The 26740-nt window shown below is 46.4% G+C and overlaps 2 protein-coding genes across 6 annotated transcripts in view; one reads left to right on the top strand and one right to left on the bottom strand.

Annotated features, from left to right (window-relative positions):
* Window positions 1-2976, bottom strand: part of UHRF1BP1L (UHRF1 binding protein 1 like) — an 80591-nt gene extending 77615 nt beyond the window's left edge. For 2 of the 4 annotated variants that reach the window (XM_030548463.1, XM_030548462.1), the window contains exon 1: window positions 2771-2976. Coding sequence is in view for 1 of the 4 variants with exons in the window: in XM_030548464.1 (XP_030404324.1) it covers window positions 2771-2814 (44 nt within the window). In the remaining 3 variants the exon portion in view is untranslated. The remainder of the gene's footprint in view (window positions 1-2770) is intronic. The other 2 variants (XM_030548465.1, XM_030548464.1) reach the window with 1 other exon arrangement.
* Window positions 2977-19363: 16387 nt separating this feature from the next.
* ACTR6 (actin related protein 6) overlaps window positions 19364-26740 on the top strand; it is a 30756-nt gene continuing 23379 nt past the window's right edge. The window contains exons 1-4 of one of the 2 annotated variants that reach the window (XR_003998469.1): window positions 19364-19729; window positions 23048-23165; window positions 24649-24717; window positions 26169-26292. Coding sequence is in view for 1 of the 2 variants with exons in the window: in XM_030548460.1 (XP_030404320.1) it covers window positions 19662-19729; window positions 23048-23165; window positions 24649-24717; window positions 26169-26292 (379 nt within the window). In the remaining variant the exon portion in view is untranslated. The remainder of the gene's footprint in view (window positions 19730-23047; window positions 23166-24648; window positions 24718-26168; window positions 26293-26740) is intronic. The other variant, XM_030548460.1, reaches the window with a different exon arrangement.

The raw sequence follows: 26740 nt of genomic DNA, 5'->3' as shown, positions 1-26740 counted from the left end.
AGGCCTGCAATATCATGAATGCTCATGGTTAATGAGCTGATTCTGAACAAATGATATCTTGGTATTCCATTTCCATTCTCAAAAAGTGTTCTATTATGTTCAGGTCATAACACGATTTCTCAAACAATCATCAATGCAATTATAAAAATCAGAAAAAATAAAGTTGTTATCATTTCTGCTTCATACATCACAACTACTAATCTTTAAGGAGTAGACAGAGCCAAGATTTTGCATCAGAGTTTAGTTAACAAATCTGTTGTTGATGCATATGGCACAAGAGAATTCAGCTGTCATCCACAGCTGTATTTGTTTTTCCTTTTTTTTTTATTTGCTATTTATTACTATTGGCAGCAGTAAATGCATATTCTGTAAATCATATATGACTTGAAAGACACATAAGTAGCAACTAAGAAGAGCAATAAAGGCTATCTTTCCAGAACAGTTTTTCTGATCATAAACACACACACTGAAGGGCTACCAATGTTAAAACAGTGAAACCAAATTATTCAACTGAATGTTAAAAAACTCTCCCATTAATCATATCATCTCACTACACTCTATAACAGCTGGCACCTCTGGTTACAGTTTTTATCTTTCACACACATATTTGTGTACATATGCATGTACACACCCAGGACTGAGTGCATATTTTACAACAGAATTGGTCTTTACCATGAAGTGAATTAAACAACAATCACAGAGACAGTACAAAAATTGTAACCTTTTGACTGCTTGGCATAGTGGGCATGAATTGTTAGAAAGCATCTTCCTGAGCTGTGCAAATGTGCAGGAGAATTTGATTTCACACCCATGTGGGGCTACACATGTATTGTTTTGATTGTAATAAGTCAAGGGTTCAAGAGACCAGCAAAGGTGTTTTAACTACATCAGATTTCAAAATGCTCTTTTGTTCACTCAGCCCGCTCCCTAGTATAGTAATCCTTCTCTATGTCAGGGATTTTCCTATCCCAGATTACTCACTTGCCCTATGAGCTGTGGCACCTATTAAAATTTCACCACTGTTCTAGATTCCTTGACATCTGAGACAAATGTGGTGTGTCTGTGCAGCTGTTTGGAATAGGCAGCAAAGACTGTGCCCACTGGACTCCATGACATCAGCCATGCCATTGCTTGCTCCTCCCACATACAACGTGTCAAGTACAATTTACAACCCACAGGGCTGCTCCCTCTTCTCCTGGCCAGTAACTGTAGCTCAGCTCTCCCTCTCACATCCCTCAGTTAGTCACTTTCCTGGCTACTTCTCTTGAAATCCGCGATAACTATTTATGGGAAACAATCTGCCCCGCCTTGTATTTAGCTGTGACACTCTAAGGACTTTCCCAGACCTGCAGAAGAGCTCTGTGTAAACTCAACAGCTTGTCTCTCTCGCCTGCAGAAGTTGGTCCAATTAAAAATATTACCTCGCCCGCTACCTTTCTGGCTTTCCAACTACGCACTGATGCTGGAGCAGAGGGGCACAGACTGATCTTTGTCAGGGCTTGTCTACATCAGAAAGTTGCAGCGCTGGTGAGGGAGTTACAGCGCTGCAACTTTGAGAGTGTCCACATCTGCAGGGCATCACCAGCGCTGCAACTCCCTGTTTGCAGCGCTGGCCGTACTCCCGTTTTGTCTCGGGTGTAGAGGATCCAGCGCTGGTGATCCAGCGCTGGTAATGCAATGTAGACACTCACCAGCGCTTTTCTTGACCTCCGTGGAAGGAGGAAGCCTCTGGTAATCAAGCTGGTTTCCTTTCCCGGTTTGCTCTCTCGGTCCCGGAGCCAGCCAGCAAACCGCGGGGAAGGAGACCTGCTTGCTCGGGGTTCCGGGACCGAGAGAGCAAACCGGGAACGCCGCGGTTTGCTCTGTCGGTCCCGGAACCCCGAGCAAGCAGGTCTCCTTCCCCGCGGCTTGCTGGCTGGCTCCGGGACCGAGAGAGCAAACCGCGGCGTTCCCGGTTTGCTCTCTCGGTCCCGGAACCCCGAGCAAGCAGGTCTCCTTCCCCGCGGTTTGCTGGCTGGCTCCGGGACCGAGAGAGCAAACCGCGGCGTTCCCGGTTTGCTCTCTCGGTCCCGGAACCCCGAGCAAGCAGGTCTCCTTCCCCTCGGCTTGCTGGCTGGCTCCGGGACCGAGAGAGCAAACCGCGGCGAAGCTGGTTTCCTTTCCCGGTTTGCTCTCTCGGTCCCGGAACCTCCCTTGAAGCCGCCCAACAGCGCTGCAGTGTGGCCACATCTAACACCACTTGCAGCGCTGGTTGCTGTAAGTGTGGCCACTCTGCAGCGCTGGCCCTATACAGCTGTACTAATACAGCTGTAACAACCAGCGCTGCAAAATTTTAGATGTAGACATGGCCTGCGACAACTGGCCAGCCCGGTTGCGAGGCCGCCTTGTACCCTGTAGCTCTCAGGAGGGGGCGGGGACGCAGACGCTTCAGGCATCTGTGGGTGCCTGGAGGGGACCCAACGCCGCCAGTGTGACTCGTCCTCGACTCGCCTACGCCAGCCAACGCGAATCCCTCTCCCCCCGGGGCTGTTCTCTCGCGCGGGGGTTTCCAAGGAGCCCGCACCTTGGCACCAAGCGAGAAGATTGTTTTCTTACCCTAGAACTTCAAACCCACCCCACAAAACAGCGGCCAGCGCCGCCGGGCTCCCAGCCCCTCCCACGGAGGGGGCGTTCATGGGCCCCCATCTCCAGCAGGAGCTGAGCGAAGCCCGCTCCCGGCGAGGCGAGGGGGAACCCGGCAGGCCTCGCACCCCCCCCGGCCCGCGCTCACCTGGAGAGGTGCTTGAGGATCTGCTTCTTGATAATCCCCGCCATGGCTCCCCGCTCCCTGCGAGCTTCACGGGAACCAAACGAGGCCGGGAACGCGGCTCATCCCTGCGCTGCCTCCTCCCGGGGTCAGGGAGCGGAGCCGCCTCCGCTCACGCTCCCGCCGCCATCTTGGCTGCACCATCACCTAGTGACAGAGGCCGGGGGCTGGAGAGGGGGCGGCGCCTGGCAGAAGCACCCCTCGCGGGCTGTCAGAGGAGCCGAAACCCCGCTCGCACCTGGCTGCGTGAGGCAGGAGCTTGGGGGATCCCGGAGGAAGGGAATCACCGCAGCCTGCGCCTCCCTCCCTCCCTTTCCCCAGATCTGCATCCTGCCTGCCCCCTTCTTCACCTGTATTCCCATCCCCTTCGCTGTGTCAGCTAGTCCTCCAGGCCCCTTCCTCACCCTCCTACCATATTTCCATCCCTCCACTTTGAGGGGGAAGAGTATCAATCACGCTGCATTTTTCCTCTTACTTCTGTTGAAAATAAGAAATACAAACAATAGATTAATGCAGATGCAGTATGCAAGAGACATCACAAGGGAGCTAGGAGTCTACTGTTTTCAAACATAAGAGTTTTGTCTTGATAAAAAAAGTAATGTGGACAACTATTTTATTTGGGGGGAGGCCTAGAGTTAAAAGATAATAGCTGTTGACTATCACTTCAGTGAGTAGTTTTGTACCATGACTACATTTGTCCACTTTTAATATTAAGAAATTAACTTCTGGTCCACACTCAGTGTTTTCTTTCTTTATTACTGCAATCCCTAATTTGGAGAGGGGGTTTTAACCTCCCCTCTCCAGCCTCTTAATTGTCTATGGCTATGATTATATATATTATCATGGTCATCTCCCACAAATGCTCTAATGATTGGTCAGGGTGGGGCTGGAAAACTTTCTTTTATTTCATTCACACTAGCAATACACAGTTTTGTTATATTTCAAGGCAGAATGGAATTTCCTCATACTCCTCCAGTTCGGTTTTTAATACAGCTTATCTCAGCAATGGACCAAAATGAAGCTTTTAGACCCTTTATTTACAAACGGTACTCCTTTCCAACTGGAATGATACAAATAAAAAAAAATTATCTACACCAGGAACACCATGCCAAAAGAAAAATAAATATATACAAGGCCCAAAGAAAGATATAGATATAACCTGTAAAATTTGCCCTAATAAGAACTACTAAAGGAGAAACTTCTTCAGTATTCAACACTAATAGATACTTGTGCCCCTGATGACCTGAATTTCCCAACAATTACTGAAGTGCCAGACTTTTTAAAAAAGATCTTCTCTTAATCTTACTGAGGCTCTACACAGTGAGATTAAATACACAGATAGATTATTTCCTTTCTTTGGAGACCAATTCACTTAAAATTATAGTTAATCTCTAGGTGATCCCTAACTGCTTTATTTACTCTGTCAACAAGCCATCTGTCTACAGTCTATATGACCTGAAAAAGAGCTCTTGTAAACTCCAAAGCTTGTAGCTTTCACCACAGAAATTGGTGCAATAAAATATATTACTTCACCTAGCTTGTCTCTCTAACAACCTTTCTTTTCATTCTAGAGCTTCCCCACCAAAAAATATACAAAAAACATCCCGATGGCCTTGGGAAACACCTTAGTTAACTAAATAAGAGTACCTCAGTACAGAAGGTTTCAGAGTGGTAGCTGTGTTAGTCTGAATCAGCAAAAACAATGAAGAGTCCTTGTGGCACCTTAGAGACTAACAAATTTATTTGGGCATAAGCTTTCATGGGCTAAAACCCACTTCATCAGAAGCATGGAATGGAAAATACAGTAGAGGTATAAATACACAGCATATGAAAAAATTGGAGTTGCCTTACTAAAACAGTCAGTGCTAACAAGCCAGTTCAATTAATGTGGAAGTGGGCTACTCACACCTTCTTGTTAAACTGTTTGAAATGGGCCACCTTGATTACATTGGCCTCATTAGCACTACAAAAGTGATTTCCACCCCGTCAACTGTTGAGACTAGCCCACTTCCATAGACTCATAGACTCTAGGACTGGAAGGGACCTCGAGAGGTCATCGAGTCCAGTCCCCTGCCCTCATGGCAGGACCAAATACTGTCTAGACCATCCCTGATAGACATTTATCTAACCTACTCTTAAATATCTCCAGCGATGGAGATTCCACAACTTCCCTAGGCAATCTATTCCAGTGTTTGACTACCCTGACAGTTAGGAACTTTTTCCTAATGTCCAGCCTAAATCTCCCTTGCTGCAGTTTAAGCCCATTGCTTCTTGTTCTATCATTGGAGGCTAAGGTGAACAAGTTTTCTCCCTCCTCCTGATGACACCCTTTTAGATACCTGAAAACTGCTATCATGTCCCCTCTCAGTCTTCTCTTTTCCAAACTAAACAAACCCAATTCCTTCAGCCTTCCACCTTAATTGAATCCACATTTTAAAGTGTCCTTCATTTAATGTTAAGAGGAAACCAGAAACTGCTGAACTGGAAAATAGACTTTTGATAATACTAGTGACCTCCCTTCAAGAACCAAAAGATAGATCAGTTAGAGCAAGGATTAAGTATGCTGTCATTAAGTCACTGACCTGGAGCACATAAAAAGGATTGGTCTAAAAACAGAATGTCGTACATTCTGCTGCCAGTCCTGGCTTGAGAGAAGAGATCTCTATTTGTGAATCATATTGAAATATCTTATATCAATCATTTCTAATACCAATATTTGCAAGCAAGTCAGTTATATTAAAAAGGGATGAAAATATTATGATGCTTTTCTTACATTACTGGATAACAACAAAAATGCAAACTATGTTAAACTAGAAAAAAATATATAAAATCCATCATTCTGGGATTGTACTCACTGGAAATTTGACATGGACTGCAGTGAAACAAGATCTGGTCAATCACCAACCACAAGAAATGGCAATACCATTGTTCTTACAATATTTGGGGTAAATGGTCTGCTTATAGGCAATGAAAGGGTTAATATTGTTGCTCTGTGTCTCTATCTGTGTCACTTTGGGGTTACTGTGACGGGTTCGGTCACCGAAATCACCTTGGGACTGTCACCCAATGTGCTGAAATTACTTCTGAACCTGTTTTCCCTGCAAGCTTGGGACTTCCAGAACCCTGTCTTGTTGAGCCAGAAATACTAGCCTGCTGCAACAAGATCCAGGGTCCGGTCCATGCCCCCAAAGCTGCAGACTTAACTGAAAACAGCTCAGCAGGTTACCTGTCTCCAGCACCTAGACACCCAGTTCCCAATGGGCTCCAAACCCCAAATTAAGTATAAAAAGTATGGATTTAAGTGGTTTCAAGTACTAACAGACATAACAAAGTAAGTCACCAAGCAAAATAAAGCAAAAACACGCAAGTCTAAGCCTAATACATCAAGAAACTGATTACAGGTAATATGTCACCCTCAGAGATGTTCCAGACTAGACTCCTTCCTAGTCCAGGCCCAATCCTTTCCCCAGTACAGTCCTTGTTAGTTCCAGCAGATATCTCAGATGATAAGCAGGGGATTTTCTCATGACTGGAAGCCACCCTTTGTCCTGCTCCACCCCCTTTTATAGCTTTGGCACAAGACAGGAATTTTTTTGTCTCTCTGGGTCCCACCCCTCCTTCTAAATGGAAAAGTACCATATTGAAGATGGATTTCATTACCAGGTGCCATGGTGACATATCACTGTAAGACCCCTAGTCTCCGTTACTCATGGGCTGGCCCCACACGTACACAGGAAGGCTTTCAAGTAACTGAGACCATTTACAACTGAGTTTTTTCTGGGGCACCCTAAATGGCCTCCATTTAATATGTTTATATCAGTGATACAAGTTTATATCTTACTCTCCTAACTCCAGACATAGAAATAATACATGCAAACAAACAGGATGAACACACTTAGTAGATTACAAGCTTTCTAATGACACCATACAAGGGGTATTTAGCATAAAGCATATTCCAGTTACATCATATTCATAAGCATACTTCCATAAAGTGTATGGAGTGCAACATCAGTTACCAAGAACAAAGCACTTACCTCTGTTAGAACTAGATATATCTCCCTCTGTCCTCCTCACATCTGGACAGCAGAACAAAAAAGAAAAGACAGAGAATTCAAAATGGAATTTATGTTTTTATCATTCTCTAAGTGTTTATTTCTAGATATTTCTAATATAGTACTGCTGATTCAAACCTATAAAAATGCACCCCACCTATGACTTGTCTAGAATGTCTGTAACTTTCTTTCAAAATTCAAAATTTATAATTACAGTTAGACACCTCAGGCTAGACTCACTGTGACACAGGCCCAGAAGGGGTTAAGTACCTTGCAGGCTAAATGATCCAAATTCAACCTTTAAAGACATGTTAGAGAAGTATATAAATGGTAATTAGGGCTATTTCTTATCAATAGTTAATATAGCCTTGTTAAATAGACTAGACTTTGAAATGCAAAGCTATATTGTTAGAGAATTAAAGGTAATACTAATTGTATGTGTTTATTTATATCTTATTAGACGTTAACCATGTAAACAGATGGTTCCTGTTTGTTACTATATCTGTTAATTCAAAGATCAAAAGGAAATATTAACATTTAGATAAACCTTGAGTGTAGTAATTTCATTGTCTATACTTCTCTTTGAAGTATGTAGTAAACTGTATATAAACTGCTTAATGAATAATTACTTTATACTAATGAATGCAACTAATTACTGGTGATGCTTAGGAAACAGGTTACTTCAAAAGCCTATTGTTTACCCAAGGACTGCGTGCTGTCAAGAGACTGCGAAAATCTCTATAAAAACACTTGGGACTTGATCCCTTTAATCTGAGGGTATGTCTACATCTACAATTTTGCAGCGCTGGTTGTTACAGCTGTATTAGTACAGCTGTATAGGGCCAGCGCTGCAGATTGGTCACACTTACAGCAACCAGCGCTGCAAGTGGTGTTAGATGTGGCCACACTGCAGCGCTGTTGGGCGGCTTCAAGGGGGGTTAGGGGAACGCAAGAGCAAACCGTGGGGAAGCAGGTCTCCTTCCCCGCGGTTTGCTCCAGTGTTCCCCGAACACCCCCCCCCAAGCAGGTCTCCTTCCCCGCGGTTTGTTCTCGCGTTCCCCGAACCCCCGTGCAAGCAGGTCTTCTTCCCAGCAGTTTGCTCCGGTGTTCCCCGAACCCCCCTGCAAGGAGGTCTCCTTCCCAGCGGTTTGCTCCGGTGTTCCCCGAACCCCCGTGCAAGCAGGTCTCCTTCCCAGCGGTTTGCTCCGGTGTTTTTTGAACCCCCGTGCAAGCAGATCTCCTTCCCCGCGGTGTGCTGTCGCATTCCCCAAACCCCCGTGCAAGCAGGTCTCCTTCCCAGTGGTTTGCTCCGATGTTCCCCGAACCCCCCTGCAAGCAGGTCTCCTTCCCAGCGGTTTGCTCCGGTGTTTTTTGAACCCCCGTGCAAGCAGATCTCCTTCCCCGCGGTGTGCTGTCGCGTTCCCCGAACCCCCCTGCAAACCGCGGGGAAGGAGATCTGCTTGCACTGGGGGTTAGGGGAACGCGAGAGCAAACCGTGGGGAAGGAGACCTGCTTCCCCGCGGTTTGCTCTCGCGTTCCCCGAACCCCCCTGCAAACCGCGGGGAAGGAGACCTGCTTGATTACCAGAGAGGCTTCCTCTGGTATGCTGGGATACCTGGTTATTCCACGGAGGTCAAGAAAAACGCTGGTGAGTGTTTACACCTGATGACCAGCGCTGGATCACCAGCGCTGGATCCTCTACACCCGAGTTTCAACGGGTGTACGGCCAGCGCTGCAAACAGGGAGTTGCAGCGCTGGTGATGCCCTGCAGATGTGTACACCTCCTAAGTTGCAGCGCTATAACTCCCTCACCAGCGCTGCAACTTTGTGGTGTAGACAAGGCCTCAGATCTCCTTAAGCTTAGTCAGGGGAAGTTTGAGTCACAAGACTGTGATCTCCAGTTACACCCTGGACCGCCCTGATATTTAATATTTGGACATTGGACTACAACCTATGGACTAATTCTGAAAGAATTCTATGCAACTCTGAAGACCACCACCTCAGCTATGAAACTGATCTAAGAATTATATTCAAGTCTGAATGAATAATAATCTTTAACCAATACTCTCTCTCACTTGCTCTTTTTTTTTTTTAAATCTTGGTTTGGTTAATAAGAATTGGCTGTAAGTGTGTATTTGGGTAAGATCTGAAATATTCATTGACCTGGGAGGTAATGGGTGCAATCTTTTGGAACTGGTAGAACTTTTTTATATGAGTGAATAAGATTTTCAGTAATCTTCATCATATTTGACTTGGCTGTCTGGGAGGAAGTCCATAGACTGGGTTGCTTTAAGGGCACTGTTTTTGCTTCTGTGTAACCAGTAAAGTATTGTAGAAGCTGTTTTGTTGCTGGCTTGGTGAATTTAAGTATTAGAATAACCACTAGTTTTGGGGATCGGCTGACCCATTCTTTGCAGTTTACCCTAATTAAGCAATCTCAGTGTGGCCCCCTAGGACTCCAGTCACACTGACAAATAAACTGAGGCACCTAGAAAATCACTGGGCTCCACAATGACTAGATTCAGCATCGAGGATCCCTATATAATGGGGAAAGATAGGTCCCTCAGAATGGGATTCACATAAACCAGCACGCTAGGCGGTGCCCAACCTAAGCTAGTCAAAGGGAGATGCCAAGGTGCTGGAGCATGTCCTAAGCCCCAGCCATCTCAGAGTTCAGCACTTAAGGCCACATCTATGCTACAAACTTTGGTCAATGCAAGTTATGTCTGCATACAGATGCTGAAGTTTGTATATCTCTTGTGCTTGTGAATACTTTGCTGCGTGCATTGACTCAGTGTGTACTCACCAGGAGTGCTTGTGTCAATGCAAAATGCAGTGTAGATATCCCAAGGTGCCACGCACTGCCATCTGGCACAATGCCTTTTGGGAACTTTTTGCAATGTGGTGTTTAATAGAAATGACTTGCTCAGGGATCTCTATCTAGAATCAAAGTTCCAGCATGCAACTTTCTCCATTCCATAATGCTATCCATATCCTTCAATTTTTGTGCCTTTTCTTTAAATCCCACTAATCCTTGCAGCATTTTTTGGTATCAGGCATCTCTGACAGAAGCATGGAGGCAGCAGATCTCTTCACTATTCTCATGAATGTAGCAAATATGGAACGCATGATTCTCCTGTATTTGCAGATTTTCAGGAAGTACTGCAACAATGTGGGATATGGCAATTTGTTTGAAGACAGTTTGCTGCAGGACACAGAGAGAAACTGTCATAAACAGATAACTAAAGACTAATGTCTTTCACCTGTAAAGGGTTAATAAACAGTGACCTGCAACACCTGACCAGAGGACCAATCAGGAGACAGGATACTTTCAAATCTTGGTGGAGGGAAACCTTTGTTTGTGTTTTTGGGTTTGGCTTTGTTCTCTCTAAGTCCTGGAAGGGACTAGACATGCCACCAGGTTTTTTTTTTTTGCCAGTCTCCCTGCTACAGTCTCTTATATATGCAGAATAGTAAGTATTTAGTAAGGAAGGTGGTTATAGTCTTTTAATTGTTTTTTTCCTTTATTTGCAAATATGTATCTGTCTGGTAGAGTTCTAATGTGTATTTGGCTGCAAGTATTTTAAATTGTATTTCTGTTGGAAGAGGCTTTTTCTCCAGTTTCTATAAGCTGAAAGACCCTGTAATATTCTATCTTGAATTTACAGTGATTTTCTTTTTTCTTTTTATTAAAAGTTTTGTTTTTAAGACCTGTTTGATTTTTTTCCCCTTGTTGAGGCTCAAGGGAATTGAGTTTGTACTTAACAGGGAAGAAAGAGAAGGGAGGGGAGAGGGGTGGAATCCCTTTGTTTTAGGTTCACAGAGCTTGAATCTGTATCGCCTCTGGGTGAGGGAGAAGGGGAGGGGGGAAAGTACATTCCTCCCTGTTTTATGATTCAAGGAGTTTGAATCACAGTAATCTTCCAGGGTAACCCAGGGAGGGAAGCCTAGGAAAGGCACTGGTGAAGGAAAGAGTTTACTTTCCTTGTGTTAAGATCCAAGGGGTCTGGGTCTTGGGGGTCCCCAGGGAAGGTTTTGGGGGGACCAGAGGGTATCAGGCACTGAAATTCCTGATTGGTGGCAGCACTACAGGTTCTAAGCTGGTAATTGAGCTTAGAGGAATTCATGCTGGTACCTCAACTTTTGGACTCTAAGGTTCAGATTGGGGAAAGATGCCATCACAGAAACAATTCAAGGTCTTTGATGGCATTCGTGGCACAGCTGCAGATGGTGGAGTCCCACTTCTGGGCCTGAGAAATGAGTAGTGACTGGTGGGAGTCACATCACAATGCAGGTTTGGGATGACAAGCAGTGGATGCCAGACTTTCAGATGCAATAGGCCAAAGTCCTGGATCTGCATGCCAAGCTCGCCTTAGCCTTCCAGTGCAGGAACAACAGAATGAGAGCTATATTGACAGTGTACAAGGAAGTGGCAATCACATTCTGGATCCGTTGGAAATCATTCTGAAGTTGTAAAATCCAAAATGGGGGCCATTGGCAAACGACAGGCTGCACAGGACTGTGTCTCTTGGCAATGTGAAGGATATAGTGGATGGATTTGTAGCAGTGGGGTTCCCAAATTGCAGCCGGGCAGTAGATGGCACGCGTATGTCTATTTTGGTATGAGTCCACCTCACTGCAGAGTACATCAGCAGAAAGGGCTACTTCTCTGTGGTTGTGTAAACCTTGGTAGATCACTGGGGACACTTCACTGATATCAATATAGTCTGGGATTATCATTAGAATATTGAAAAGCCAATAGTGGTTCTGGGGGGATTTGGCCTACCACTTGCTCAGTGCTCACCGAGCTCATGAAGTCATACTGTGGCCAACTCAACAGCACCAAAGAAAGATTCAATTACCAGCTCAATAGGTGCAAAATGATGGCTGTTCTATGGGTGTGGAGCTTTGGGTGCGGAGCTTTGGGTGCTGCTAGGAACTGTGTAGTACTTGCTGAACACTTGTAAGTATGAACAGGTGTTTTCCTGAAGCTATGGATTATGTGGTGCTGTAAGGATAAGGCCTTTTTCTGTAGCCATATTGTAAGGCCTAAGGCCTTTTTCTGCTGCCATATTAAGAGAGCAGCAGCCATTAGCTAAGAAGCAGTAAGTCACATTCTCACATTCCATCTAAATTACATTAAACCAGTGGTGAGCTGGAGCCAGTTCCCACCAGTTCATGAGAACCGGTTGTTAAATTTAGAAACCCTTTTAGAACCGATTGTAAAGGACTTTTAAATTTAACAAAAGCTCCAGCAACTCCTGCCCTGCCCTCGGCCCCAGCTCACCTGGCTCCAGCTCTGCCTCTGCCTCCTCCTCTGAAGGCTCCCCCTCCAGGCTTCCTGCCAATCAGCTGCTAGCGCGGGAAGCCTGGGAGGGCTGAGAAGGAAGCAGTAGCTTCCTGCAGGTGAGCTGGGGTGGGGGGCAAGAGGAGGGGTCTAGGGGCCATGCGTCTCCGGCCCCGACTCCAGCTGGGTGGTGCGTTTCCGGGCTGGCCCTCAGCCCTGGGCCAGCCCCCGACTCTGGTCTGGCCAGTGGCTCCAGGCTAGCCCTGACTCCGGGCTGGCCCCCGACTCCAGCCCCCAGCTCTGGGCTGGCTCCTGGTCCCAACTGCAGGCCGGCCTCCGATTTTGGGCTGGCTAGCGGCTCTGGCCCGGCGCTCACGGCTCCCAGCTCCAACTCTGGGTGGTGCGGCCCCCATCTCCAAGCAGCACAGTAAGAGGGGGCAGGGAACACAGAGGAAGTGATGGATAGAGGGTGGGAGGTGGATTAGGGTCGGGACTCCTGGCAGTCAGAGGGCAGGGGAATTGAATGGGGGCAAGGGTCCTGGAGGGGCAGTCAGGAAGGACCAGGGGTTGGATGGGGTGGTGGAAGGCAGTCAGGAGCAGGGGGGACAGAGAAGGGGTGGTTGAATGGAGCAGGGATCCTGGAGGGCCATCAGGAATAAGAGGAGGGGTTGAATGGGGCGGGAGGGGGCAGTTAGGGGACAGGGAAGGGGAGTGGATGGGGCAGGGGTGGGGTGTCAAGGAACGTGGGAGGTTGGATGGGGCAGGAGAACTGGGGGGGGCACAACCCCCTCGTGGGGTGAGGAGGAGGGAACCGGTTGTTAATGTTTTGGCAGCTCATCACTGCATTAAACCAGTGTAATATCAGGCTGCTAAGGCGGTCCTGTTCTAATAGCACCCACTATCACCAGAGAAAGAAACAGAACTTAAGATGGTTAAAGAAAACTTAGTTTGATAGCTTTCTGTCTGGCAAAAAAAATCACTTTTCACAGTTATGGTTGTGAAATCCTCATTCCTCTACTGTTTTATCTTTCTGGTTCCCTCTTTCCTATTGTTTGTCTGTATTATCTCTGTCTGGTTCTTTGATTGTTTCTGTCCAATCCTAACATATCATAACAATTTTATAGCCAGTCAGACCCCACCACCTTAATTGATTTACACCTAGCAAAATTAATTATCTAACAGACAAAATCACTTATCACAGTTGTGATTGTGAAATCCTCCTTTCTGTATTGTTTTATCTTTGTTAAGGTATATAAACTGCGGTACAAAAGAAAGTTATTTGGGTAAAGTGAGGTGCCTTTCACCTGGAGGATAAAAGGGACTTCCCTATGTATATAAACAAAGTCATCTCCATGCCCCTCCCATCCACCTAGCCCAACAGGGGAATGAAAAACAGATAACTCTACCTCTGTTTGTTGTACTTCTCTCTATTCTCATAAAACAATGAAAAGTCAGTACCTGTGTCTTGTTAACTTGGGGCTGGGCTGGGCTGGGCTCCATCTTTAAATGTAAGCAATGTGAAAAAAAACAAACAAAGTGCATGCATACCCTTACCTAAAGCCCCTTCCCCTTCATCAGGCTCGTCCATGCTTGGCTGGTGGAACTGGCTAGACCAGGGGTTGGCAACCTTTCAGAAGTGGTGTGCCGAGTCTTCATTTATTCACTCTAATTTAAGGTTTCTCATGCCAGTAATACATTTATTATTACTTTTAATGTTTTTAGAAGGTCTCTCTCTCTATAAGTCTATAAACTGTTGTTGTATGTAAACAAGTTTTTTAAAATGTTTAAGACGTTTCATTTAAAATTAAATTAAACTGCAGATCTTATCAGTTTTGTGCAGTGGTTCTTAACCTGGGGTGCACGCACCCCCTGGGGCAGGGTCGCTGCAAGGATATTTTGCACCCTAGGTGAAACTTCCACCTTGCGCCCCCCCCTTGCACATCAGTTCATTGAGGGACAAATCCCAATGAGCCTTTTTAGACCCCAGGGGCCAGCCATGCCCAGGGGCTGCTCCCCACACCAGGTTCCCCCCTCCCCAGCCCCTGAACTCCCCTAGAGGGTGCACAGCCCCCCCATGACCCCTCTCCACCCACCCCACCCAGGTGGCCCCTGCCCCGAGTCCACTCACTGGCTTTGCCAGGCTTGGGCCACTGCAGCAGCTCTCAGGGAGGAGCCACCTTCCGGAGGCACTGGAGAGCCAGAGCCTTCTGCTTGCAGCAGCAGCGAGCCTCAGCCATGGAGGAGCCAGCGTGATGCAGGGCGGCAGTGCTGCCACTAGTGGGGAGCAGCTGCATCTCCCCGCCCAGGCTACAGCCCAGTGCCCCCCTGGGGGCTCCTGCAGGCTGCAGTGGATATATGTGGGCCAGTCCCCATGCACCCCCTGGCTCCCCCCCTCACCTAGGGTTACCATATTTCAACAGTCAAAAAGGAGGGGAGAGCCCTGCTCTAGCCCCACTCCCTCCCACTTCCCATCCCGCTAGGGAGCGGAGTTCACAATTGTGAGCACATTGGTCACTTTTGGACATTGTGGGACAGGTGCTGGAGGACTTTTAGGGTCAAAACAGGTCACACTGTCTATGCTTGCACTGCCTTCACCTCAGTGTCAATCATGGCTCTATGCCATTCAGGGAGTTGATGTTACTGGGTGGCCATAACAGGGCACTTACATTGACTGGAGACAAATTTGAGCATAGGCACACTCACAAACAGATCAATGCAAAGCAACTTATGTTGACCTAACTGTGTAGTGCAGACCAGGCCTAAGTCCAGGCTCCAGGAAAGTGTCTTCTCCTGAGCTCTTGGTGTTAGGTGCCTATGCTGTTTTCAAAGTGAAGTCTGGAAGAAGGTAGACCACCACCCTTGTAACTCTTAGTCCAGTGGTTAGGACACTCACCTGGAATGTGGGAGACCCCCAGTTCATGTTCCCCCTCCACCTCAGGGGGAGAAGGGATGTGTCATGTGAGTGCTCTAACCACTGGCCTATAGGATATTCTGATGGACTCCCTCTATCTCTGCTGTGGAAGCTGTTCCACTGTGAATAAATAATTTAAAAAGTCACTGACCCAGAGAGAACGTGAGAAATTGCAAGCAGGAGAATGACTGTAGCCTAGTGGTTAGAGCACTCACATGGGAGACCCACAATCCAGTTCCCTTGCTCCAATAGCTTTTTAGTTGCTAATTTTTAGTGGAACAGCTTCAACAGAAGAGACTGAGGAAGCCCCACATGAGACTATCTTATAGCTCAATGGTTAGAGCACTCACCTGAGGGGTGACAAACACTATTCAAATCCCTTCTCCCAAGTGGGGACTTCAGCTGGGTGTCTCCCTCATCCCAGATGAATGTTCTAAACACTGTTGAGGTAGGTCCTCCTCTTCCCTCCCCATTTTGTGCAAGTTCATGTCTGGGCCTGTTCTGGTAGATGAGCTTTGAGCATGCTTATCGGATTGGGCCCTGCAGATGAGTTAGATGGAGAAACCCCTATCTTCCCTTGGTTCATGCATCGCTCTGGGGCTTGGGCATTTGGACACCTACAGTGGGCCTGCAATGCACACGTACAGGGGAATAACCATAAGTGCCTAACTTTTTTGCTGCAAAACCCTGGGTGCTGCGCAAGTTTAGGCACCTACAGGGTTTAGTGGCAGCTAAGTTGGGGTTTTATGAATCTCAGTGGGGCCTGATTTGGGTTAACTGGGCTGGTGCTAAGCTTCTAAAAATAGCTGCATAGACGGTGCTTTGACATCATGATTCTGGCTGGAGCTTGAGCTCTGAAGCACACCTCCCCTCCCTAGATTTCAGAGCCCAAGGTCCAACTTCAAAGCACTCTATAAGCAGCTATTTTTAGAGCACTAGCAGAAGTCTCACTAGCCTGTCTGTTGACCCCAGCTGGTAGGCTAGCTCCCACTCAGTAAAACGTGCAGACATACCATCTTGTGCTAGAAGGAGTTAACATTGCAGTTCTGACTGTACCCAGAAACGGTGCTGATTGTTGTGCCACTTCTGTTATCATTATCATACTAATTCCCTCTGTTGAAACCACTTTCCTTTTTGTGCTCCTGGCTCCTACCTGCACCATAACATGGCATCACACTCAGTGGTTTTCTTGGGGTTACCACTTTTAGAAATATGAATTCAAGACAAGAAACTGTAATCATTAGTTTCACATACATAAGCATATTGAACACAAAATGTATATATAAAATATATTTTGCTTCAGTCTAAAATTGTCATCCTTTTGCAACCTGCAACTCACCTAAAATCATTTACACCAGTGGCTCTCAAACTTTTTTACTGGTGACCCCTTTCACACAGTAAGCCTCTGAGTGCAACCCCTCTTTATAAAAACACTTTTAAATATATTTAACGCTATTTTAAAAGCAGGAGGCAAAGCAGGGTTTGGGGATGGATGTTGACAGCTCACAACCCCCCCATGTAATAACCTTGCGAACCTGTGAGGGGTGCCAACTCCCAGTTTGAGAACCCCTGATTTACACTGTGTGCCAAGGATTGAATTACTGCACAGTATTTACCCCTTTGATGCTATCTTAATTTTGCTGCTCTGGGCTAAATGTTAACCAAGTTGAAGGATTGTTCTATAGCAGCAGAGGCCAAAGTAAACAACTGTACACATCCAGTCCTGATAAAGTAAAGCCTGTGTAATGCTGGCAGACCAGGTGCTAGCTCACATCAAGGCCCCTAGGGCTCAGCTGAACACTGAAAATACATAACTGGAACCTGTGTGTTAGTATTAGTATTAGAATTACATAAATTTGCTTAGTGTTTAGACTTTATGGAATACTTGTAAATTGCTGCATGTATTTATCTCACTTATATCATCTGTATTCAATGTTATAAGGTAATAATGTTTGTTCCATGACTGTTGCTGTCCATAACAGCTAATCACCAGCCAGAAGGGAAGCAGTATCAAATATGAAATAGTAGTTTGCCACAGAAGGCATTATCTCTTATTCAATAAAAAAAGACCCATCACCGGCAGATGAACCATTGTGGAACATGAGGACAAAAGACTTTGCTAATTGCTTCCCCAACCCTTGCCCCATTTCTCCCACCACCCAATGAAGAGGTAAGGACAGAGTAACTGAACTCCTCCCAGCAACTGAGCTTGCAATGTGAAGCAGAAGAAGGGAAGGAATAAAAGGCCGTAACAAGCAGCAACTATCTTGTATGCTGCTTGAACTCTGAGGAGCCAGTATTACTAAGCATAAGCAAAAGATCTCCAATGCTTGGCCTGTAATAGCCCTGAAGGACATATAGAGCTTGCTTATTAAGGAAGCATCTATTACTTTTTGTGTTTATACATGTTTACTGACTTGAACTTTGTAAACAAGTTCTCTTATTTTCTTTTCCTAGCTAATAAAGCTTTAGATAGGATTGGCTATAATAAATTACTAGCACTGTTTGTGGTGTGAGATCTCAGGTGCAGTTACCTAGGGTAAGTGACTGGTCCGTTGGGACTGGGAGTAACCTGAATATTGTTGTGATTTTTGGTGTAAGGGACCACCTATCACAAAGACAAAGTTACCTGGGTGGCAAAATAGATCAGAGTACCCAAGGGGAAACTATCCGTGACTCCATGTTAAGGCTGTTACAGTGCTTAAAGAATTTACACTTCATAATTTATTGGTGAAGTCTAAGTATAGAACTCACAACCAATTTGGGGTCTGTGTCCTGTTGCTTAACAGTCTGCTCTGAGGTTGGAATGCATGCTCTTGAGCCACTGCAGAACAGCTTGATAACCTGGATGGCTTTAAAGCCCAGATCCTCAAAGATGTTTAAGCTCCTAACTTCCATTAAAATCAATGTTGTTTGCAGTGTTGTTGTAGCCTTGTTGGTCCCAGGATACTAGAACAAGGTGGGTGAGACAATAAAATATATTACCTCATGCACCTTGTGTGTCTGTTGAAATCAAGGTGGAAAACAAAGGGATCAATCTTGACTCCATTGTATGTAATAAATGGCAAAATTCTCACTGACTTTAATAGCAGATGGACCAAAAAGAGAAGTGTCTCAAAAACCAGCAATAGTAAGGTTTCCACTCAAGTGAAAGAAAACCGATAAGGGATTTTAAAGTTGAGTATGTTCCTTTAAAAAAAACAAACAAACAAACCTCAAAGTCAAGACTCATCTTTCCTGTTTTTTTCTGGATAATTTTTTGTTGTCAAAGGAGAAGTATATTATGAGCAATCAGATCGTAATTGAAAGCATATAGATATTGAATCCTATCCCCTCCATGAGTTACTTCAGAATATGAATTAAATAGGTATTTACAATTTTGCTTCATATTTATTTTGTTAACAATCTGACTCAAAGTTCCTTTCACTTTTGACTGCTCTTATCCTTGTCTCTTGATATGTCAATGTCAGTAGCACTCCACCAGCCAAAATATGCCAGGATAAACAAAACTTGAATTTCTCTTGTAAAAAAACAAAGAAAAAAAAAAACCCAAGAAAGGGGGCAGGAATTAAGAGACCTTTCAATTATTATATTTTCCATTAAGAAAAGAGAAGCAATAATAACAGAAACTCACTTTACCCTGTACAGCTCTCCTTTAAAGCTATTCCAGTTTGTAAGTTTAACTACATATTTCTTACCATGTAGTTAGTGATAACAGTAGTTTCATTTAAGATATTAAATTCTATCACCTGTCCTGTATCTAAACTGCTGCAGAAGCATTTTTTTAAATCTTATCTTCAGAATTCCTCAAGTGTCTGCTACCTTACTCACCCTGACCCTTGGCTGAGTGACCCTAGTATATCTGATGCTATACCACAGAGCAGCGATTCTCAATTGTTTTCTCCTTAATGCAACGGAGGCGGTTACTTGGTTGTGTTTCCCTTGGCTGTTTTGTGGCTGAACCAATAATTTCCTCTTCGCGGCTGCGGAGCGGGATTTGCCTCTCCCCACCTGAGCACGCCTGAAGCGTAAGAGATTTCACCACAGACGCGTTTCTATCAGGGACCCCCAGGGCACAAGGGGGCGGGCAGAGAGGCGACCCGGTGCTGTTCTCGCTACTATCAGAAATCCCAGAATTGAGTCCCCGCCAGAGCCCACAAGCAGCAGCGCAGCTCGCGGGGCGGACCTGCCAGGTGCGTCCCGGCTGCGCTAGCAGGGGCTGGGCAGCGAGACCCGGGCGGGGGTGGAGAGACTCCACCTCCCCAGCCCTGCTGTGCCTCCCCGCCCGAGCCGCCGTGAGGACGCAGCGCCTCATCCCGCAGGTAAAGACCCCACAGGTGCAGAGCCCTGGGCTCGCGCAAGACGCATCAGAACCGGAGGGGGCGACTCTTCCCCTCCCCCCTCAGGTCGGTCCGCTCAGGCTTTGCCTCCAGTGTCATGGCGGAAAGCTGGGGGCGGGACCGAGCACCACGTCTGATCAGCCCTCTCGCGCCAGGCGCGCTCGCCCGGAGTCCTCCCCGTCCCCATCATGCAGCGCGCACACGTTCCGCCGCTCAGACTCTGTGAGTTGCTGGCCGAGGAGGTGGAGGCGGGGCTGGAAGGAAGATGGCGACGCTGGTGCTGGATAACGGCGCCTATAATGCCAAGATCGGCTACAGCCACGCGCACGTCAGGTGAGTCCCCCCGCCCCGGCACCCGCCGAGAGCCCGGTCCCCGTGCGGCTTCTCTGCGGTGCTCGGCGCCGCGCACGGTAGAGCCGCCGCCGGGTCCCTGCTGCCGAGAGAGCCTGTGAGGCGGCCTGCGCCTCTCAGGCTCCGTTGGTTTATCGGCTCTAGCTCCGGAAGGTGGCAGGGCGGCTCCTGCTGCAGGCCTGGCCCCCTGCGCTGCGGGCTGCCGCTCGGCCCCGCATGAGGAGTCTGTGAGCCCGGGACATCCAGCCCCGCCCCGGTCCTGCCGCCTCTCCGGAGTAAAACGGAGCCTGACTCGCCGCTGAAAATACAGATCCTGCCAGCTCCGTGTTCTGTCCCCAGACTCCCCACGTCCCAGTCTCTGACGTTTGTGTTTCCCGGTGGCTCCACCTCGCCCGCCCCTTCCCTTGAGCCTTCCTGCTCTTTGCCCTCCCCCAAGCGCCTTCCCTAGCTGCCAAACAGCGGATCGGGGACCCTGCCCCCGAACAGCTGTGTCTGGTGGGTGCTGAGCACCCCTGTTTTTTTCCCATGGGTGCCTGGGCCTGTGCCCCAGGTCATTAGTCAGGATTAATTTTACCTAGGAAGTGCTGTGGCGGCTGGGGCTCCTGCTGTCAGCCAGCCCTGGTCCTTAGTCTACTTCTGGTGTCCGGACCACCTGCTGTCAGCATGACAACAGGAGCCACAGCCACTTGGGGGTGACCGCAGGAATCCCTCCTCATGGAGTCCCTGTGAGGTGAGCCTCCTGCTGTCAACCAGCCCTGGTTGGTGCTTCCATTGTCAGCCAGCTAGGGATGACAGTAGGAGCTAGTCACCCCGGGGCACCTGCTGTCAACCAGCCCTGGTTGATTGGGGCTCCCTGCTGTCAGCCTCAGCCAAGGCTTCCCAGTGTCAGCTGGGAAGTGAGAGGGGACCCCACTGTAGCCTCCCTAGGCCTGGGGAGGCTGAGGAACCCAAAGAGGAGCAGGGGTGAGGCTGGGACGGTTGAATTATGGCCTGGTGGCTTCAGGGGGCTGAAATGAGGAGGGTGAGGGCTGATGGGGTTGGAGGTCTGTATTAATGATGGGTTCTGAGCAGGTGGGGTGAGTGCTGGGAGGGTGAACTGAGGGCAGTGAGGGTTGATTGGTTAGGGGGCTGATCTAATGGGGTGGTGATGATGGGGGCTGGGAGGTTGAATTCAGGTGAAGTGGGTTGGGTAGGGACAGGATTAATTGCTGGGCAGGAGAAGAATATGTGGGGGTGAGAGCTGCAGTGGGGGCCAAAATCACCTTATCCAATACATGCGGGAGAGTGGGCAACACTAGTAATTGTCACATGCACACACCCTGGGGATGGGTAGACTTAAGACTGACCTAAAAATACAATGTCATCTTTTTTAAAAAAACTAATGATTTTTGGGTCAATCTCATTATTTTTGAGAGTTCAACTCATGATTATTGATCTCGTGAAGTTGGCAATACTGCTGCTGCCTGCATCTCAAGGGGAACAAGTGCTGCGGCTGCAGGTGGGGCAGCCCAGGAGCAGGAAGGCTAGGGTTACCAGGTGTCTGGTTTTCGAGCGGAACACATGGCAGCTGTGGTCAGCACAGCCAACCATGCTGCTAAAAATCTGGTTGGTGGTGCTGTGGAGCTAAGGCAGGCTAGTCCCTACCTGTCCTGGGACACTGCGTTGCGCCCTGGAAGCGGCCAGCAGGTCCGGCTCCTAGGCAGAGGGCGCACAGGGCTCCATGTGCTGCACCCACCCTGAACACCAGATCGGCCAACGGGAACTGGGGGCAGTCCTTGTGGAAAAGAGCAGCAAACACTGTGGAGCCTCCTGCCCCCTCTCTTCCCCTCCCCCCCCACTTAGGAGCCGGACCTGCTGGCCACTTCCAGGGCGCAGCGGGGTGCCCCAGGACAGGCAGGCAGCTTGCTTTAGCCCTGCTGTGCTGCTGACCAAGAACCACTGGAGGTAAGCCTGTGTCCCAACCCCTTGCCCCAACTCTGAGCCCCCTCAAACCCTGAGTCCCCTCCTACACCCCAAAACCCTCATCCCTGGCCCCACCCCAGAGCCCACACCCCTAGGCCAGAGCCCTCACCCCCGCACCCCAGCCCAGAGCACCCCCCCTGCACTCTGAATTGCTTGTCCCCACCCCCTAGCCTGGAGCCCCCTCTTGCACCCCAAACCCCTCATCCACAGCCCCACCCCAGGGCCAGCACCCCCAGCCCAGAGCCCTCCCACCTTCCACATCCCAACCCCCTGCCTCAACCTACAGCCCCCTCCCGCATTCCGAATCCCACAGCCCCACCCCCAGCCTGGAGCCCCTTCTTACACCCCAAACCCCTCATCCCCAGCTCTACCCCAGAGCCCACACCCCCAGCTGGAGCTCTCACCCCTTCCTGCACCCCAATTCTCTTCCCCAGCCCGGAGCTCCCTCCCAAACCCTGAACCCCGCATTTCTGGCCCCACCCCACAGCCTGCGCCCTCATCCCCACCCGCACCCCAGTGAAAGTGAGTATGTAGGGGGGAGAGTGAGCCACTGAGGCAGGGGGGATGTAGTGAGTGGGGGTGGGGCCTTGGGGAAGAGGCGGGGCTAGGGTGTTAGGTTTTGTGCCAATAGAAAGTTGGCAACCCTAGGGAAGGCTCAGGGAATTTTCCAAACAGGGGGGCTCCTTTCTGTTTAGATTTCACACAAAGTGTAGCAACAGCATTCTCCTCCCAGTACCAGAGAGATGCACCAGCAAAGCTTCAGTTAGTTAACCCTGTATCTTGCCAACTAAAACATATCTTCCAGCCTTGAAGACATCAGGAGATGGAGATTCCATCATTTCCTTGGCAGTTTGTTCCAATGGTTAATCACCCACGCTGTTTAAAAAAAAAAAATGGGGGGAATTTATTTCTAATTTGATTTTTTTCTTGCTTTAACTTCATGTTATTGATTATGGTCCTTTATCTTATAGCCTTAAGTGATCTTTTCATGTATCTTAGGCCCAGACCATTTAGTGTTGGGCAACTGTCTCAGGCCAGTTTGCAACCACAAAATGTGATCGTTAAGGAAGGAAAATGTTCTTAACCTGTGGTTGGAAGTTTCTGTAATTTCTTTTAGCAATTTACTGTTTGATTTGGTATGTTGAGTCATTGGCAAGACAATAAAACAATCTTGTGGTTTTGCAATAACCAGGGTAACTGCTACTTTCTAAAAAATACAGTCACAGAATTTTATGGAAAAGGAACTATTTATGGAATTGATGTGAAAATGCACAATATGATTTAGCCCTATATATATATGATATGATGTACAGGAAAACATTCTTAACTTTTTTTCAGTGTTATTCCCAACTGCCAGTTTAGATCAAAAACAGCACGCTTGAAAACTTTTACAGCCAATCAACTGGATGAAATTAAAGATCCCTCTGGACTCTTTTACATTCTCCCTTTTCAGAAGGTAATTAAGATGCTTTTTAGATTTAGCAATGCAGTCTATTACAGGCTGTGGGTTAAGGGTCTATTACAGTCTATGGGTTGATCCTGGGGCCGGTTTTGTTCAACATCTTTATTAATGGTCTGGGTGATGGGATTAATTGCACCCTCAGCAAGTTTGCAGATGACACTAAAATGGGAGACGAGGTAGATATGCTGGAGGGTACAGATAGGATCCAAAGTGACCTAGACAAATTGGAGGATTGGGCCAAAAGAAATCTCATGAGGTTCAACAAGGACAAGTGCAGAGTCCTGCACTTAGGAAGAAAAAATCCCATGCACCTCTACAGGCTGGGGACTGACTGCCTAAGCAGCAGTTCTGCAGAAAAGGACCTGGAGATTACACTGGACGAGAAGCTGAATATGAGTCAGCAGTGCGCCCTCGTTGCCAAGAAGGTCAATGGCATATTGGGCTGTATAAGCAGGAGCATTGCCACAGATCGAGGGAAGTGATTATTCCCCTCTTCGGCACTGGTGAGGCCACACCTGGAGTATTGCATCCAGTTTTGGTCCCCCCACTCCAGAAGGGATGTGCACAAATTGGAGAGAGTCCAGTGGAGGGCAGTGAAAATGATTAGAGGGCTGGGGCACATGATTTATGAGGCGAGGCTGAGGGAACTAGGGTTATTTAGTCTGCAGAAGAGAAGAGTGAGGGGGGATTTGATAGCAGCCTTCAACTACCTGAAGAGGGGTTCCGAAGAGGATGGAGCTAGGCTGTTCTCAGTGGTGGCAGATGACAGAACAAGAAGCAATGGTCTCAGGTTGCAGTGTGGGAGGTCTAGGTTGGCTATTAGGAAATACTATTTGACTAGGGGGGTGGTGAAACACTGGAATGGGTAACCTGGGCAGGTGGTCGAATCTCCATCCTTCAAGGTTTTTAAGGCCCTGCTTGACAAAGCCTTGGCTAGGATGATTTAGTTGATGTTGGTCCTGCTTTGAGTAGGGGATTGGACTAGATGACTTCTTGAGGTCTCTTCCAACCCTAATATTCTGTTAATGCTTATGTTTAATATATGCAATATGCTACAACTGTAGAGGCATAAACAATATTTAAAACAAACTTCAGATAGAGCAGTGTAACTTCAGTATCAAGCCTGAAGTGTGGCTTCCATAACCTGCCACCAGATACCAATTTAGGAAGCATGATTCATACTGTAGTAAACTTACTATGCAATAATTTAAACTAAATGATAGGGAACAACAGAGGTACAATATCACTTATCTTTGGATCTTCTTGCTTGTAGCTGCACAACATTTACACCTTTAAATAGGTTTGGAAGGGCTTCCGTTATCTTAAAGAAGAAGCTGTTATTTCTGAATTTTGTTTGGTTATCAGTCCATCTAACAATTACTCCTGGAAGCCTGAAATTCTGCAGATGTGGAATAGTTAATAAATATGCAATATTGTCTTATAAATAATGTCTTTTTTTCCCCACAAACTGCCATAGGGTTACTTGGTGAACTGGGATGTTCAGAGACAAGTTTGGGATTACCTTTTTGGGAAGGAAATGTATCAGGTAACTAAAACACTTAAGAAACAAAAATCTATAAATACAGATTTAAAACAATTACTAGAGGTAATACAAAAATATTCCAAATCATGGATATAATGGAGAATTCCCCAATTTATGAATTTTGCAGGAATATTCAACAAGGACTCACATCTACAATTTAGGAAGTTGAATTACCTATGATTTTGAGCTCAGTTCACTCAGGCCACGACTCTGCAAACTAGAGCCCATGTTTAACTTTACACACATGAGTAGTTTTGGTGACTTGAGTAGGACTAGTTACCCGAGTAACGTTAAACGTGTGTTTGCAAGATTGGCGCTTCAGCTCATAAAAGTTACTTGATAATTGTTTTCATAAACTTAATTAGTATACCTTATTTGAAGAACCAGGTTTTGTTGCATGAAGGAGACAATTACAAAAGTGGAAGAAGTGCTGAGATTTACATTGTGAGTCTTTTGGGATCAAGTAGTCATTTTCTGTGCATGAATTTCTCATTTTTATGATGAATAAGTTAAATTTATAAAGTGTATTAATATAATATTATTTTGCTCGCTTCACCAACATGGTTTAGCATGAAAAGAGCGTTGGCGGCTCTAGCCTTAATTTTTTTTAATAAGCAAAAAATTTGATGATGTTAACTTATAAGGCTGGCCTTTACAGTACTTAAAGGGGAACATGTTGGGAGCCAAAATAACTCCTCAGAATATCTCTTTGTATAATCTGGGTGGGGAAATTGGGCTGGTTTAAGATTTTAAACTATTGGGTTCATTAAAGAAACTCATTATTACCATGGTTTTGGTACTAGTTTGCAGAATGAGCACTAAAGAAAGGAACTGTTGACTTGTGTGTTCTGGTTCCCATTGAGTCCCATTATGGTGAAAACACCTTAGTGAAGGCCTGTTTTAGAAAGTCTGAGAACTGAGTAAGTGCAGAAAGAGCAGGGATGAAATCCTGGCCGTACTGAAGTCAGTGAGATTTTTGCTGTTGACTTCACCGAGGCCAGGATATTACCCAGGTTACTAGAAGAATCAAGCTTCTATATAAGTGGCGGAGTTCTGTAGTTAGTAGGACTAGGGTAAAGTTTCTTGTATACATGTTAAATATTTTTATTATTACCCATTGAAATGTAGAGGAAAGATAAAGGGATAGGTTGCTCTTAAGAGCCACAACATTAAAAATGGCTGCATAGGACAGGGAAATGAAATAATTCTATTTTGCCCTGAAAAATGTTAACACATTGGGTGCTGTAGGAGTGACAGTGCACATAATGTTTCTTATTCAATTTTTTTTCCCCAAAACCCATGTGCCACAAGCAGCTGGTAGCACTGATATCTGTAATAGGCCTGGGGGAAATTTTATACAGCATGGTGGTTGTTACATACCACAAAATGTAAATAATATGGATAGTGGTTTCTAAAATGTTGTTTGGGAACAGAACTTTATTTTTTCCTCCTAGGTGGACTTTGTAGATACAAATATTATTGTTACTGAACCTTATTTTAACTTCAGTTCAATACAAGACTCTATGAATGAAATTTTATTTGAAGAATATCAGTTTCAAGCAGTTCTTAGAGTAAATGGTGAGTATATATTTTGTTGCTCTGCATTAATGTGCTCCAGGCTAACTTCCCAATTTAAAAATAATATGCCAAAGAAATTACTTCATTTGTTTCCATGACTCTATAGAGTAGTATTTAACTTTTTATTTCTCTAACCTATATTCAGTTGTGCATACACATCTAATGTTTCTTCTATATTCTCTATATTTATAATAATTTAGTGAGAGGATGCTGATATGTAACAGCAAGAAACACAAAGTGAAATGGGGGGAAATAAGTGTAGGCAGAAAGTCACTTTCGTCTTGATGCTCCTTTCTGTCAAGGTTCTGTTTTTAAGTTGGTTTCTGATAACAGGAATGTCTGAGGCTTCTTGAGATGAGGTAGTATGTGAAAGAGACTGCACTATTACTTGTTTCTTGGCTATATTTGTATGGAGTTTCTGACAGTTCTCATTCAGTTTTTGAAGTGG

The sequence above is a fragment of the Gopherus evgoodei genome, chromosome 1, assembly GCF_007399415.2.
Source record: "Gopherus evgoodei ecotype Sinaloan lineage chromosome 1, rGopEvg1_v1.p, whole genome shotgun sequence".
In the NCBI taxonomy this organism is placed as follows: domain Eukaryota; kingdom Metazoa; phylum Chordata; order Testudines; family Testudinidae; genus Gopherus; species Gopherus evgoodei.
The sequence above is the reverse complement of the archived record's forward strand: the minus strand, read 5'-3'. Positions and strand labels throughout refer to the sequence as shown.